We start from the raw sequence: 14,052 nt of genomic DNA, 5'->3' as shown, positions 1-14,052 counted from the left end.
ATTGCCAACAGTAAGTGGACTTCAGTGGATTCGGCTTTTTCAGTCACACATGTTGCTGACAGGTGTCTAAAATCAAGCACACAGCCATGTAAGTGAACACCCCCCTGAAATGGACAAAAATGAATGGGAAGTCATTGGCACTGGACAAACCATATACACGGTGTCCAATACCACTCAATTTGGCGTCGTTTCGTTCAAAGTTGATCGCAAATGCCATATGGCAAATGCCAGGGTTAACACTTTGAAAATCCAACAGGTGGCGAGTGCGCTCCACCGTGGTTTTTCATATTGCAAATGCAACACAAGTCAACATCCAAAAGCAAAATTTTGAAAAAGTGAAGAAAAAAAATCAAAAACCTAGCAACCTCTTAAAGTGCTTTCTGGACCATTTTTCGAAATTGTTTTGATTTTTTTGGTCAATTACATGTGTAGTAAGAACTGTATGAATATACTTTTGTCCATAAGTGCATACTTGTGCATAAGGCATATGTTTTGTCCATTTGCAATATGATTTCATAGGAAGTCAAAAGTAACTTTTTTTGGGGGCCAAATGCCATAAGAAATTTGACATGCTCAAAAATCCTGCAGAAATGCAAAATTGACTGGCCCGATGAACTCAGGATGGCCGGGCAGTGATAGTTGTTCCTTTCCATCGCTCGTTAGGGTTGATTTCAGAATGTCACTTTGGTGATGGTACCTCACTGTTTAAACATATTGCAAATGGACAATAGTCACCAGCAAGTCACTGTCCATCAGTCAATTAGATATCATTATGACACCAAACTGATACAAACTGACACCAAACCCACTTTTTCCAACTTATTTAGAAGCCAACTATCACATATTTCAGAGCAGGCCCGTAATTCACAGCGCCTTCAGTTTAAAACATAATAAAAACGTAAAACACATAGTTATGTTCTAGCTGCGGGTCCAGTTCAGACATTATGTGTAGGCCTATGTGAGGCGACCCCGAATCCCGAGTTTCAGCTCGATAGGTCCATCGGTGCCCGAGCAAAACCCTAATTGGTGCTGAAAATCCATTTTTTTCCATGCCTTGCTATGGGGGTCCTTGAATGAGCTATCGGACAGAAACGTTGGGGTCCGTCTTTATGGGCCGAGCCGGTTTCAATGCACCTAGTCTTGCGTCTCTGAGACTTTTCTAAATGTCGTCATTTTTGTAATGGTCTTTGAAGTCATTGCAAATGTACAAGGCTGTTTCTCGGTCCGAGAACCTTCTAGAGCCACCTAACTCACCACGCACTATTGACCTGATGTCTAGAACAGGTTTCTAAAGTTTCAGAACTCTAGGTCTGACGGTTCTTTTTAGCTCAAACAAAGATAACTATTGCAGGCACTGTCTGTCTCTACGCACCCCAATGGGTCCCTCCTGCCAAGCTGTGTGTGTGTGGGATTTAGTTTTTCTTAGAAATTTTATGGGAATCATGACTGATTTACAGTTCATGGGGGTTGCCTAATCACACATATGAAGCTTTGAAAAGGTCTGACCATTTTAGCCCTTCAAAACAGCCACTATGACACAATTTTAAGGCACTTCCGGTTGGCACAGGAAGCTATAATAAACGCATATCCTGATTGGTGTATGCCTTTACAGAATCCTGAGTTTTAAGTCTTTACGTTAAGAACTGAGTTATTTACGGAGGGTTTAGTGAGTGTGTGTTATTTCAGAAAATCATAGAAAATCACAGAAATCTCGCAGAGCTCCGCAGCACACTTTAAAAATATGAACACCCTGCAACTGGATCTGTAACTATTTTTTTTTTTAAACTATTTTTGAACATCACCAATTTGAAATTGTACGATTTCTCTTAAATGACGATAGATAAATGGCTGGTTCTTTTTTTATTGACACCGGAGGCTCCTTGACTTTGACGTGAAGTGAAAAAATTATTGCTCTATTTTCATTTTGGACCTTTTTCCCAGAAAAATGGCCGTAACTCAAAAAAAAAAATATATATATAAAACGGAAACTGAATGTCCGAGAGTTCGTTTGATGACTTCCCGGTAGATCCGGCCCTGCCGCACGGCCCGGCGCTGTCCGCGAATTTAACAAACGTTGTCGGACATCTGGTAAGGGAATACCCCCTGAAATGGACAAAAATGAATGGGAAAACATTGGCATAGTACAAACCATGTACACGATGGACAATACCACCCAAATCGGCGTTGATTCATGCAAAATGTTTTGCAAATGCCATATGGCAATTGCCAGTTGTAACACTTCAAAAATCCAACAGGTGGCGTGTGCACTCCACCGTGGTTTTTCACGGAAAATGGGAAATGGACCCCAAGTCAACATCCAACAGCCAAATTTAGAAAAAATGAATTTTTTGTCAAAAACTTATCACCCCTTAAAAAAGTGCTTTCTGGACCGTTTTTCGAAATTCTTTCGCTTTTTATGTCAATTACACATGTGTAAGAACTGTATGAATATACTTTTGTCCAATTTTATTATCATAATTCTTTTTTAATTACTTGCGCATTAGGCACATGTTTTGTCCATTTGCAATATGATTTCAAAGGAAGTCAAAAGTCAAAAGTCAAAAATTGCAAAATTTCATAAACTTCACACACCCCTAAAAAAGTGCTTTCTGGACCGTTTTTCGAAATTCTTTCGAATTTTGTGTCAATTACACACGTATAAGAACTGTATCAACATACTTTAGTCATATTTTATTATCATTATTTTTTTTATTTTTTTTACTTGTGCATTAGGCATATGTTTTCTCCATTTGGAATATGATTTCATAGGAAGTCAAAAATAGCTAAATTTTATAAAAAACTTCACACACCCTTAAAAAGTGCTTTCTGGACCGTTTTTCGAAATTCTTTCGAATTTTATGTCAATTACACACATATAAGAACTGTATCAACATACTTTAGTCATATTTTATTATCATAATTTTTTAAATTTTTTTACTTGTGCATAAGGCATATGTTTTGTGGGGGCCAAATGTCATAAGAAATTTGACATGCTCAAAAATCCTGCAGAAATGCAAAATTGACTGTCCTGATGAACTCGGGATGGCCGGGCAGTGATTGTTGTTCCTTTCCATCACTCGTGGTGTTGATTTCATCATGTCCATTTCTTTATGTTTTCTCACTTTTGCAAAGTCACTGTGCATTTGCAATATGGTTCAATGGGCATTCACCATCACAAATTTGTCATGCTATAAAAATCGTGCAGGAATGCCAAATTGACTGGCCCGATGAACTCGGGATGGCTGGGCAGTGATTCTGGTACCTCTCCATCGCTCGTTATGGTTGATTTCAGAATGTCACTTTTGGTGATGGTACCTTACCATTTAAACATATTGCAAATGGACAAGAGTCACCAGCAAGTCACCGTCCATCAGTCAATTTGATATTATTCTGACACCAAACTGATACAAACTGACACCAAACCCACTTTTCCCAACTCGTTTAGGAGCCAAGTATCACATACTTCAGAGCTGGCCCAAAATTCACAACACCTTCGGTTCAAACCATAAAAAAACATAAAACACGTAGTTACGTTCTAGCTGCGGGTCCATTTCTTGTGTTATGTGTAGGCCTAGCTGAGGCGACCCCGAATCCCAAGTTTCGGCTCGATAGGTCATTTGGTGTCCGAGTAAAACCCTAATTGGTGCTGAAAATCCACTTTTTTCAATTACTTGCTACGGGGTCCTTGAATGAGCTATCGGACAGAAACGTTGGGGTCCGTCTCTATGGGCCGAGCCGGTTTCAATGCACCTAGTCTTGTGTCTCTGAGACTTTTCTAAATGTCGCCATTTTTGTAATGGTCAAAATGAATTGAAGTCATTGCAAATGTACGAGGCTGTTTCTCGGTCCGAGAACCTTCTAGAACGCCGTAACTCACCACGCACTATCGACCTGAGGTCTAGGACAGGATTCTAAAGTTTCGGAACTCTAGGTCTGACGGTTCTTTAAAAGTTCCAACAAGGTTAACTAATGCAGGGAGTGTATGTCTCTACGCACCCCAATGGGTCCCTACTCCCAAGCTGTGTGTGTGTGTGATTTAGTTTTCCTTTGAAATTGTATGGGAAAATGACTGATTTACAGTTCATGGGGGTTGCCTAATCACATATATGAAGTTTTGGAAAGATCAGATTTTTTTAACCCCTCGAAACAGCCCATGAGACACAAATTATGGCACTTCCGGTTGGCACAGGAAGCTATAACTCAACACACATCCTCATTGGGGTATTCTATTACAGAATCCTGAGTTTTAGGTCTTTACCATAAAAACTGACTGATTTACACAGGGTTGAATGCACTATGTCTATCAAACTGCAGGCAGGTTATGGATATACACTTTTAGGGCGATTTTAACCACTTCCGGTAGGTCCAGGAAGCTTAGAATCGACACAGGTAGACCTTATAGTGGCCTGATGGACTGGTACCGAAGACAGGTTCATAAGGCATTCATAACCCATATAAGCTCCAGGTTGAATTTAGTGGAGCAGGCAATGTATTCCTATGGGGAGAGATATCATTGTATTCTATGAGATCAAAAAACCCTGTTTTACTGTTAAGGGTTAATGCCACACGGTCAAACTTAGGCTTGCACGGATCGGAAGGACCTTAGGAACATTCCTGTGGTTGAATTGTCTTTCTAAACCAAACGGTTCCGCCGCTGTCACCCAAAATCAAATGACGTTGTGGTGCAGGCTTCATTTTGGGCCTACTTTTCTCATGGTCGCTGCGCTCAGACCGAGCGAGCTACGGTCAAGCGGGGCGTCTCGTTGAACTCGGCACAGTCTGGACACTATGGTGATGCCATTTTTTGTGTTGATTTCAGAATGCCATTTTGGTGATGGTCCCTCTCCGCTTAAACATATTGCAAATTAACAAAAGTCAACTAGCAAGTCAGTGTCCATCAGTCAATTAGATGTCATTCTGACACCAAACTGATATCAACTGACACCAAACCCACTTTTTCCAACTCATTTAGAAGCCAACTATCACATATGTCAGAGCAGGCCCATAATTCACAGCGCCTTTAGTTTAAAACATAATAAAAACGTAAAACACATAGTTACGTTCTAGCTACGGGTCCAGTTCGGACATTATGTGTAGTCCTATGTGAGGCGACCCCGAATCCCGAGTTTCGGCTCGATAGGTCATTTGGTGTCCGAGTAAAACCCTAATTGGTGCTGAAAATCCACTTTTTTGCATTTACTTGCTACGGGGTCCTTGAATGAGCTATCGGACAGAAACGTTGGGGTCCGTCTCTATGGGCCAAGCCGGTTTCAATGCACCTAGTCATGTGTCTCTGAGACTTTTCTAAATGTCGCCATTTTCGCAATGGTCAAAATGAATTGAAGTCATTGCAAATGTACAAGGCTGTTTCTCGGGTCCGAGAACCTTCTAGAGCCACCTATCTCACCACGCACTATCGACCTGAGGTCTAGAACAAGTTTCTAAAGTTTCGGAACTCTAGGTCTGACGGTTCTTTTTTAGCTCGAACAAAGCTAACTATTGGAGGCAGTGTCAGTCTACGCACCCCAATACGTCCCTCCTTCCAAGTTGTGTATCTGTCTGATTTATTTTTCCTTTGAAATTTTATGGGAAGAATGACTGATTTACAGTTCATGGGGGTTGCCTAATCACACATATGAAGTTTTGGACAGGTCTGATTTTTTTAACCCTTTGAAACAGCCCCTGAGACACCAATTATGGCACTTCCGGTTGACACAGGAAGCTATAAGTCAACACATATCCTCATTGGGCTATGCTTTTACAGAATCCTAAGTTTTAAGTCTTTACGTTAAAAATTGACTGATTTACACAGGGTTCAATGCACTATGTCTATCAAATTGCAGGCAGGGTATGCATATACACTTTCAGGGTGATTTTAAGCACTTCCGGTTGGTCCAGGAAGCTTAGAATCGACACAGGTGGACCTCATAGTGTCCTGATGGACTGTCATCAAAGACAGGTTCATAAGGCATTCATAACCCATATAGGTTTCAGGTTGAATTTAGGGGTGCAGGCAATGTATTCCTATGGGGAGAGAAGTCAATGCAAACTGTTTGATGTAAACACCTTCTTTTAACTGTGAAGGGTTAATGCCACACGGTCAAGGTTAGGCTTGCACGGATCGGGGGGACCTTAGGAACGTACCTGAGGTCGAATTGTGTTTCTCACCCTAACGGTTCTCTCACTGTCACCCAAAAGCAAATGACATTGTGGTGCAGGCTTCATTTTGGGCCTACTTTTCTAATGGTCGCTGCGCTTAGACCGAGTGAGCTACGGTCAAGCGGGATATCTCGTTGAACCCGGCACGGCCTTGGGAATATGTTTATGCCATTGCCTGCTCTCTGTGTCTTTAAGCACCGCGCTTTGTCACTCCATCCTTGCTGTGTGTGTGTGTGAGAGCTTTTCTTTGACATCTGTTGGGAGAAATGACTGATTTTACAGTTCAGGAGGGTTGCCTAATCACACATATGAAGTTTTGAAAAGATCTGACCTTTTTAACCCTTGGATACAGCCACTATGACACCATTTAAGGCACTTACTGTTGGCACAGGAAGCTATAAATAAACTCATATCCTCATTGGGGTATGCCTTTACAGAATCCTGAGTTTTAAGTCTTTACGTAAAGAACTGAGTTATTTACGGAGGGTTTAGTGAGTGTGTGTTATTTCAGAAAATCATAGAAAATCACAGAAATCTCGCAGAGCTCCGCAGCACACTTTAAAAAGATCCGTATGAACACCCTGCAACTGGATCTGTAACTGTTGAAAAAAAAACACCTAACTTTGAACATCACCAATCTGTCATTGTACGATTTCTCTTAATTGACGATAGATAAATGGTTGATTTGTTTTTTATTGACACCGGAGGCTCCTTGACTTTGACGTGAAGTGAAAAAATAATTTCTCTATTTTCATTTTGGACCTTTAATCCCAGAAAAATGGCCATAACTCAAAAACCGTTGAGGCCTAGACGCCATCTTGTTCGGGGCCAACTGCCCATTATGCCAAGCCTACGCACACCAAGTTTTGGCTTCGAAATATTTTCAGTTTTCGAGATAAGGCCCCGTCGTGATTTGTGATGTTTTGTCAAATTGCAATTTGATTGCTTATGCCCTCTTGTGGGATTTTCCGGGATAGCGGAAAAATGACCAAAATTTGATTATTTTATAAAACAAAAACCGAATGTCCGACAAAGTTCATTTGATGACATCCCGGTAGGTCCGGCCCTGCCGCTCGGCCCGACGCCGTCCCCGAATTTTACAAATGTTTTCGGACGTCTAGTAAGGGACGGTACATTTGCAATATGGACTTTCTCACTAACCATACAGAAATTGTCGAAATGTTCCCTTAATGTATGTAAGGGACCGTACATTTCCAATATGGACTTTCTCACTCACCATATGGCGATTGTCAAAACGTTCCCTTAAGGTATGCAATCTCCATAGACAAACATTGACAGTAGAATGGACTTACTGAAGATCTCATTGACTTTCAACGTGGCATGTCTAGGGGCAACAACGGCTCAGCCGTGAAATGGTAGACAACACAAGCTCACAGAACGGACCGCCGAGAGCTGAACCACGTAGAGCGTAAAAATAATCCTCTGTTGTAAAACTCACTGCTGAGTTCCACATACTTTGGCCTTGTACTTTATCTCCTTCCTGGACTCACAGTGATCTGCTCAGGAAATATCAACATATTATAATTATATTCAACTGAGTTCCTTCATTCATACAACTTCCTCTGCACGTCTCATGATGACTGTTTAGCTTGTCAGTGTGCTTTTCTAAATAGATCACTCAGTCAAGTAGGAATCAAATAGAACTTAAATATCCCAGAATGCTTTGTATTTGAGTGTTACCTCAGTGAACGTCTCTACTCACTACCACTGTCACAAAGAGAGAATAAGGGAGGAGGAGAGGAAGAGATAGTAATAAAAATATATTTGATCTTTCCTAAGTTCTCACCAGTGATGTCATCATAACCAGTAACCTTTTCTACTCTTGGCCCAGCCTGACCCTGGCATATAGTATCAGACCTTGTAGTTCAGATGGTACTGAAGTGAAGCTGCCTGATGGATGTCCAGCTGTTTATTTTCTATAAAGTGAAGTGAACTTATTCCTGTCTCCTGCCTGCATTATTCCCAACCCGATCCTGAGTGACTAAGTACCCATTTCTACCTCTTACAGTATCAAACATAGCAAACTACAATCTTTTATCCAACATATGTGTGTATAGTCCTCGACGGTGTCATCATCAAAACTGATTGAATGTTCAACCAACTCTTTTTCTCCAGAGTATGTGCGGCTTGTGGATGGAGCTGGTCTCTGCTCCGGGAGAGTGGAGGTGAAGTCCAATCAGTCCTGGGTCTCAGTGTGTGAAGCTGACTTTGACCGGCAGGATGCAGAGGTAGTCTGTGGGGAGCTTGGCTGTGGGGCTCCTGCAGCTCTACAGGGGGGGCTCTATGGAGAAGGTGAGGGTCAGACCTGGGATAAAGAGTTCCAGTGTAAAGGCAATGAGTCCCTTCTCCTGGACTGTGACACCTCAGACAGAAAAAACAACACCTGCCTAACTGGTAATGCTGTTGGACTCACCTGCTCAGGTAAGAAACAGTTTGTCACTCAATCAACATTGTTTCTCATCAGGAGTGAAGAATATGAGAGACAATATAGGTGTGTTTTAGTGAGAAAATAGTAAGATTACTGTCTCTCTCTTTTCTTTTCTCAGAGCCTGATGATGTGAGGCTGGTTGGAGGAGGCAGTCGCTGTGCTGGTGGAGTGGAGTGGTACAACCAGGGAGAGTGGAGGACTGTGGGAGCTGATGACTGGAACCAGAGGGATGTAGCTGCAGTAGTGTGTCGACAGCTGGGTTGTGGCTCCACTGTTTCAGTACCACCTGGAAACACCACTAGAGGGTTCAGAGTTTCCTGTTCTGGGTCTGAGGGCGCACTGAGGGAGTGTAGGAGAAGTTATGATCTCCTTCCTGGACTCACAGTGATCTGCTCAGGTAATAACAAGATGCACCATGTGGCCAAAAGTATGTGGACATTAGTGGATTTGGCTATTTCAGCACACCCGTTGCTGAGAGGTGTATAAAATTGAGCACTGTCGTGGAAATTTCCTCTTTTTACCAAATCATGAGAGCAAACCACACACAAGTCAGTTAGTTATCACAAAGTCCATCTTTAATTATATGAGCTCTATCACAACCCTGTGACTCTCAGATCAATTCAGTGTCTATCAATGAATTCTCTGAGAGTCCCCTCCACATTTCAACTGAGATCTTTTATAGCAAAGACACACAGGATAAGACAGCATCGGCATAATTCATCGTTCAGCTTTGTCTCCTTTCTCAAACTCAGAACCATAAACCAATCCTCCATATCAACAGGCATATATCAAATCCATCCTATCTTGACAAGATCAGAGACACACTGACTGGCACACAGACATTGTGGAGCCAAGAGATACACGCTTGACCTCTCCCCTCTCTCCGGCACATTGGCAACTTAGTCTTGACAGAGAACAGATACTGCAACCCCGCCACAGTATTATACAAAAATAACATTCTGATGAGAAGTAACTTACAAACATATGATGAATCTAAAACATCTTACCTATGTTACCAACCAATTCTGATTATTCCCCAACAGCACACCGCCATGCAATCTCCATAGACAAACATTGGCAGTATAATGGCTTTACTGAAATGCTCTGTGATTTTCAACATGACACGTCAAGGAGCAACAACGCATCAGCCACAAAACTCACTGCTGAGTTCCACATACTTTAGTCCATGTATTATATCTCCTTCCTGGACTCACAGTGATCTGCTCAGGAAATATCAACATATTATAATTATATTCAATTCATTTCCTTCATTCATACAACTTCCTCTGCACCTCTCATGATGACTGGTTAGCTTCTCAGTCTGCTTTGCAAAATAGATCACTCACTCAAGTAGGAGTCAAATACAACTTAAATATCCCAGAATGCTTTTGTATGTGAGTGTTATCTCAGTGAATGTCTCTACTCACTACCACTGTCACATGTTATGTTATTGTCAGATCTAAATGAGGAAAGTAGTTGAGGAGCTACGTTTTCTTTTTCTCTCCTCTAGTTCCAGATGTCCTGCTTAAGCCTGATATCAACATATGTTGTCTCAGTGACTGTAGGCCCACTACTCATGTTGCCCTGTGAGGGAGGGTGGCTGGCACTGTTACATGCTGATGTTATTGTCATATCTATAGGAAACTAGTTGAAGAGGTTTTTCTTGTTCTCTTTCATTGTTACAGATCTCCTGGTCCAGCCTGATATCTTCCTGACTGACTCAATGGGAGGGGTCTCCAGGGGCCACCAGGGGCCCGAGATGTTCAGGGGCTACAACTTCACCATCACCTGCTCCACTCAGCCACAGTACCCAGGAGGCTCCTTCCTCCTCACGTTCACCGGCTCCAACAGAACCCAGACCCAGCCAGCTGTCAATCACTCTGCTGCCTTCCTCTTCCCTGCTGCAGATGACTCCCACCAAGGGAACTACAGCTGTGTTTATGAGAATTATGTTTTCTCTCACAACTTCTCCTCTGAGAGTGAGCTCCTCTCCCTCGCCATCACAGGTAACTGAACATGAACCAGACTTATAACTTTGTCATTGACAGATTTCCCACAGATCTATGTGATGATGATCAGTCCCCTCATCAAAGGTGTTTCTGTTTGCAGCCTCTCCTCTGCCAGCCTTCATCATCAGACACGTTGTAGTGCTGCTGATCCTACTGACAGCCATCACCACCTCCTACCTGTATTACAAGGTAAAGACATTTACTCAGACGTTACAAGTCATTTAAACTAGAGGGAGAGGGTGAGGGGGAGAGGGAGGGAGATACGAGAGAGTAATTGTCTGACTGTTGGTGCTGTGTCTCCCTAGCGCACCAGGAGGCAGAAGAGAGTGAACAGGGTGAGCAGCATGGATCTTTATGTCAATGCCATGGAGATGGTCTCTCTGAGCTCCAGAGCTGAAGCTGGACCGGGAGAGGAGAGAGCAGCCCAGGGGACGGAGTAGGAGTAGAATGAAGCTGACCCTTCATGCTGATCTTAGGTCAGTTTTGTGTTTTAAATCGATGGTCAGCAGTGGACTGGTGTTTAAATTGTGGTGACAAACCTTAAGTATTTCTAATTTTAATAACAATTTAAGAATAAGTTTATTTTTCTAGAACCTTGTAAAAAATCTAAAAGGAGTGACTGCAACCACCATTATTCATTTAGTTTGTTTTTACAACCAGAGAAACATGGGGTTTTGGGTAACATGGGGTTTTGGGAAACATGGGGTTGTGGGTAACATGGTGTTTTGGGTAACATGGGGAATTGGGTAACATGGGGTTCTGGGTAACATAGGGTCCAGGGTAACATGGGGCTTTGGGTAACATGGGGTTTGGGTCACATGGGGTTTTGGTAACATGGGGTTCTAGGTAACATGGGGTTTTGGGTAACATGGGGTTTGGGTAACATGGGGTTTGGGTAACATGGGGTTTTGGTAACATGTGGTTTTGGGGTAACATGGGGTCTTGGTAACATGTGGTTTTGGGTAACATGGGGTTTTGGGGTAACATGGGGTTTTGTAACATGGGGTTTGGTAACATTGGGTTTTGGTAACATGTGGTTTTGGGGTAACATGGGGTCTTGGTAACATGGGGTTCTGGGTAACATGGGGTTCTGGGTAACATGGGGTTTTGGGTAACATGGGGTTTTGGGTAACATGGGGTTTTGGGTAACATGGGGTTTTGGGTAACATGGGGTTTTGGGTAACATGGGGTTTTGGGTAATATGGGGTTTGGTAACATGGGCTTTTGGGGAACACAGGGTTTTGGGTGACAATCGGGTTTGGGGTAATATGGGTTTGGGGTAACATGGGGATGGGGTAATATGGGATTTGGGGTAACATGGGGTATTGGGTAACATGGGGGTGTACTGTAACATGGGGGTGTACTGTAACATTGGGGTTTGGGTAACATGGGGTTCTGGGTAACGTGGGATTTGGGTAACATTGGGTTTGGGTGACATTGGGGTTTGGGTAACATGGGGTTTGGGTAACATGGCGTTTTGGGTAACATGGGGTTTTGGCAACGTGGGGTTTTGGTAACGTGGGGTTTTAATTATTTTAAGAGTTGCTAAATTACTGTCTGTTTTGTTTTCTTGAATATCTGCTTTCGTCTTTATCTTTTTTAGTGTCTCTTCGATTCTTTATCTTATTTAGTGTCTCTTAGATTCTTTATCTTATTTAGTGTCTCTTAGATTCTTTATCTTATTTAGTGTCTCTTAGATTCTTTGTCTTATTTAGTGTCTCTTAGATTCTTTATCTTATTTAGTGTCTCTTAGATTCTTTATCTTATTTAGTGTCTCTTAGATTCTTTATCTTATTTAGTGTCTCTTAGATTCTTTATCTTATTTAGTGTCTCTTAGATTCTTTATCTTATTTAGTGTCTCTTAGATTCTTCATCTTATTTAGTGTCTCTTAGATTCTTTATCTTATTTAGTGTCTCTTAGATTCTTTATCTTATTTAGTGTCTTATATTCTTTATCTTATTTAGTGTATCTTAGATTCTTTATCTTGAAGTGTTTCCATTATTAGTCCAGGTATTATTATAATCATCTGTTCATTCTTTGTTTTTTGAAAAAATAAATACAAAGGTCATTTTTTTCTGAAGTCATTTTGGTTTGTTGTTGTTTACCTCATGATGTTATTGATTATAAATGTTATGATATTGATTATGATGTAGATTATTGTTTTGATGTTGTTAGTAGTATAAACTGCCATGTAATCAACTGAATGCTTTTAATAAAATTACAGGCTGTCAGTCTTGTGTGATTTAATTATTAGACAGACTACAACATACAGTATGAATTAACTGAGATCAGTCTGTGTGATTCCCCTCTTGGACAGACTACAACATACAGTATGAATTAACTGGTCATACATTTGGCAGGAGGTTAGGAAGTGCATGTCAGTTTCCACCTCATTTTGTGGGTTGTGGGCACATAGCCTGTCTTCTCTGGAGAGCCAGGTACTGACCTGTATATAGTCCTGCTATTGTTATTTTACTGCTGCTCTTTAATTACTTTTTACTCTTTAATTACTTGTTACAGGCCAACCCAAGTTGTACTGTTCAGTAGGATAATAGTAGACCAACCCAAGCTTTATTGTTCAGTAGGATAATATAATTTGACCAGCATTTGTTTTGAAAGTTTCCAATCTGAATACTGGCATGTTGAAAGCTGTTGTGTAGGTCAGTGATGTAGTGGTGCCGGAAGAAGTGGGTATACAGTACTCTAATTTAGTAAAACATTTTCCAAACGGCCCAGTGAAGGAAAGGCACCCTGTTTGAAAGGCACGAGAAACAGTGATACACACTCTGAATGATCTAAATGATGAATCCCATATTGGTCTTTCACAGTCAGACCAACCCAAGCTGTACTGTTCAGTAGGACAATAGTAGACCAACCCTAAGTAGGATAATAGTAGACTGTACTGTTCATTAATAGTAGACAACCCAAGTGTACTGTTCAGATAATAGTAGACCAACCCAAGCTGTACTGTTCAGTAGGATAATAGTAGACCAACCCAAGCTGTACTGTTCAGTAGGATAATAGTAGACCAACCCAAGCTGTACTGTTCAGTAGGATAATAGTAGACCAACCCAAGCTGTACTGTTCAGTAGGATAATAGTAGACCAACCCAAGCTGTACTGTTCAGTAGGATAATAGTAGACCAACCCAAGCTGTACTGTTCAGTAGGATAATAGTAGACCAACCCAAGCTGTACTGTTCAGTAGGATAATAGTAGACCAACCCAAGCTGTACTGTTCAGTAGGATAATAGTAGACCAACCCAAGCTGTACTGTTCAGTAGGATAATAGTAGACCAACCCAAGCTGTACTGTTCAGTAGGATAATAGTAGACCAACCCAAGCTGTACTGTTCAGTAGGATAATAGTAGACCAACCCAAGCTGTACTGTTCAGTAGGATAATAGTAGACCAACCCAAGCTGTACTGTTCAGTAG

The 14,052-nt window shown here is 41.6% G+C and overlaps 1 protein-coding gene across 1 annotated transcript in view; it reads left to right on the top strand.

Moving 5' to 3' along the window:
* Window positions 1-11,917, top strand: part of LOC135538951 (deleted in malignant brain tumors 1 protein-like) — a 16,196-nt gene extending 4,279 nt beyond the window's left edge. The window contains exons 3-7 of the mRNA XM_064964825.1: window positions 8,296-8,601; window positions 8,727-9,005; window positions 10,294-10,614; window positions 10,718-10,806; window positions 10,923-11,917. Of these exons, the coding sequence (XP_064820897.1) occupies window positions 8,296-8,601; window positions 8,727-9,005; window positions 10,294-10,614; window positions 10,718-10,806; window positions 10,923-11,057 (1,130 nt within the window). The 3' untranslated portion in view covers window positions 11,058-11,917. The remainder of the gene's footprint in view (window positions 1-8,295; window positions 8,602-8,726; window positions 9,006-10,293; window positions 10,615-10,717; window positions 10,807-10,922) is intronic.
* Window positions 11,918-14,052: the final 2,135 nt, after the last annotated feature.

The sequence above is a fragment of the Oncorhynchus masou genome, unplaced genomic scaffold (genome assembly GCF_036934945.1).
Source record: "Oncorhynchus masou masou isolate Uvic2021 unplaced genomic scaffold, UVic_Omas_1.1 unplaced_scaffold_855, whole genome shotgun sequence".
Taxonomy (NCBI): Eukaryota; Metazoa; Chordata; class Actinopteri; order Salmoniformes; family Salmonidae; genus Oncorhynchus; species Oncorhynchus masou.
This window is presented reverse-complemented; position numbering and strand designations above follow the sequence as displayed.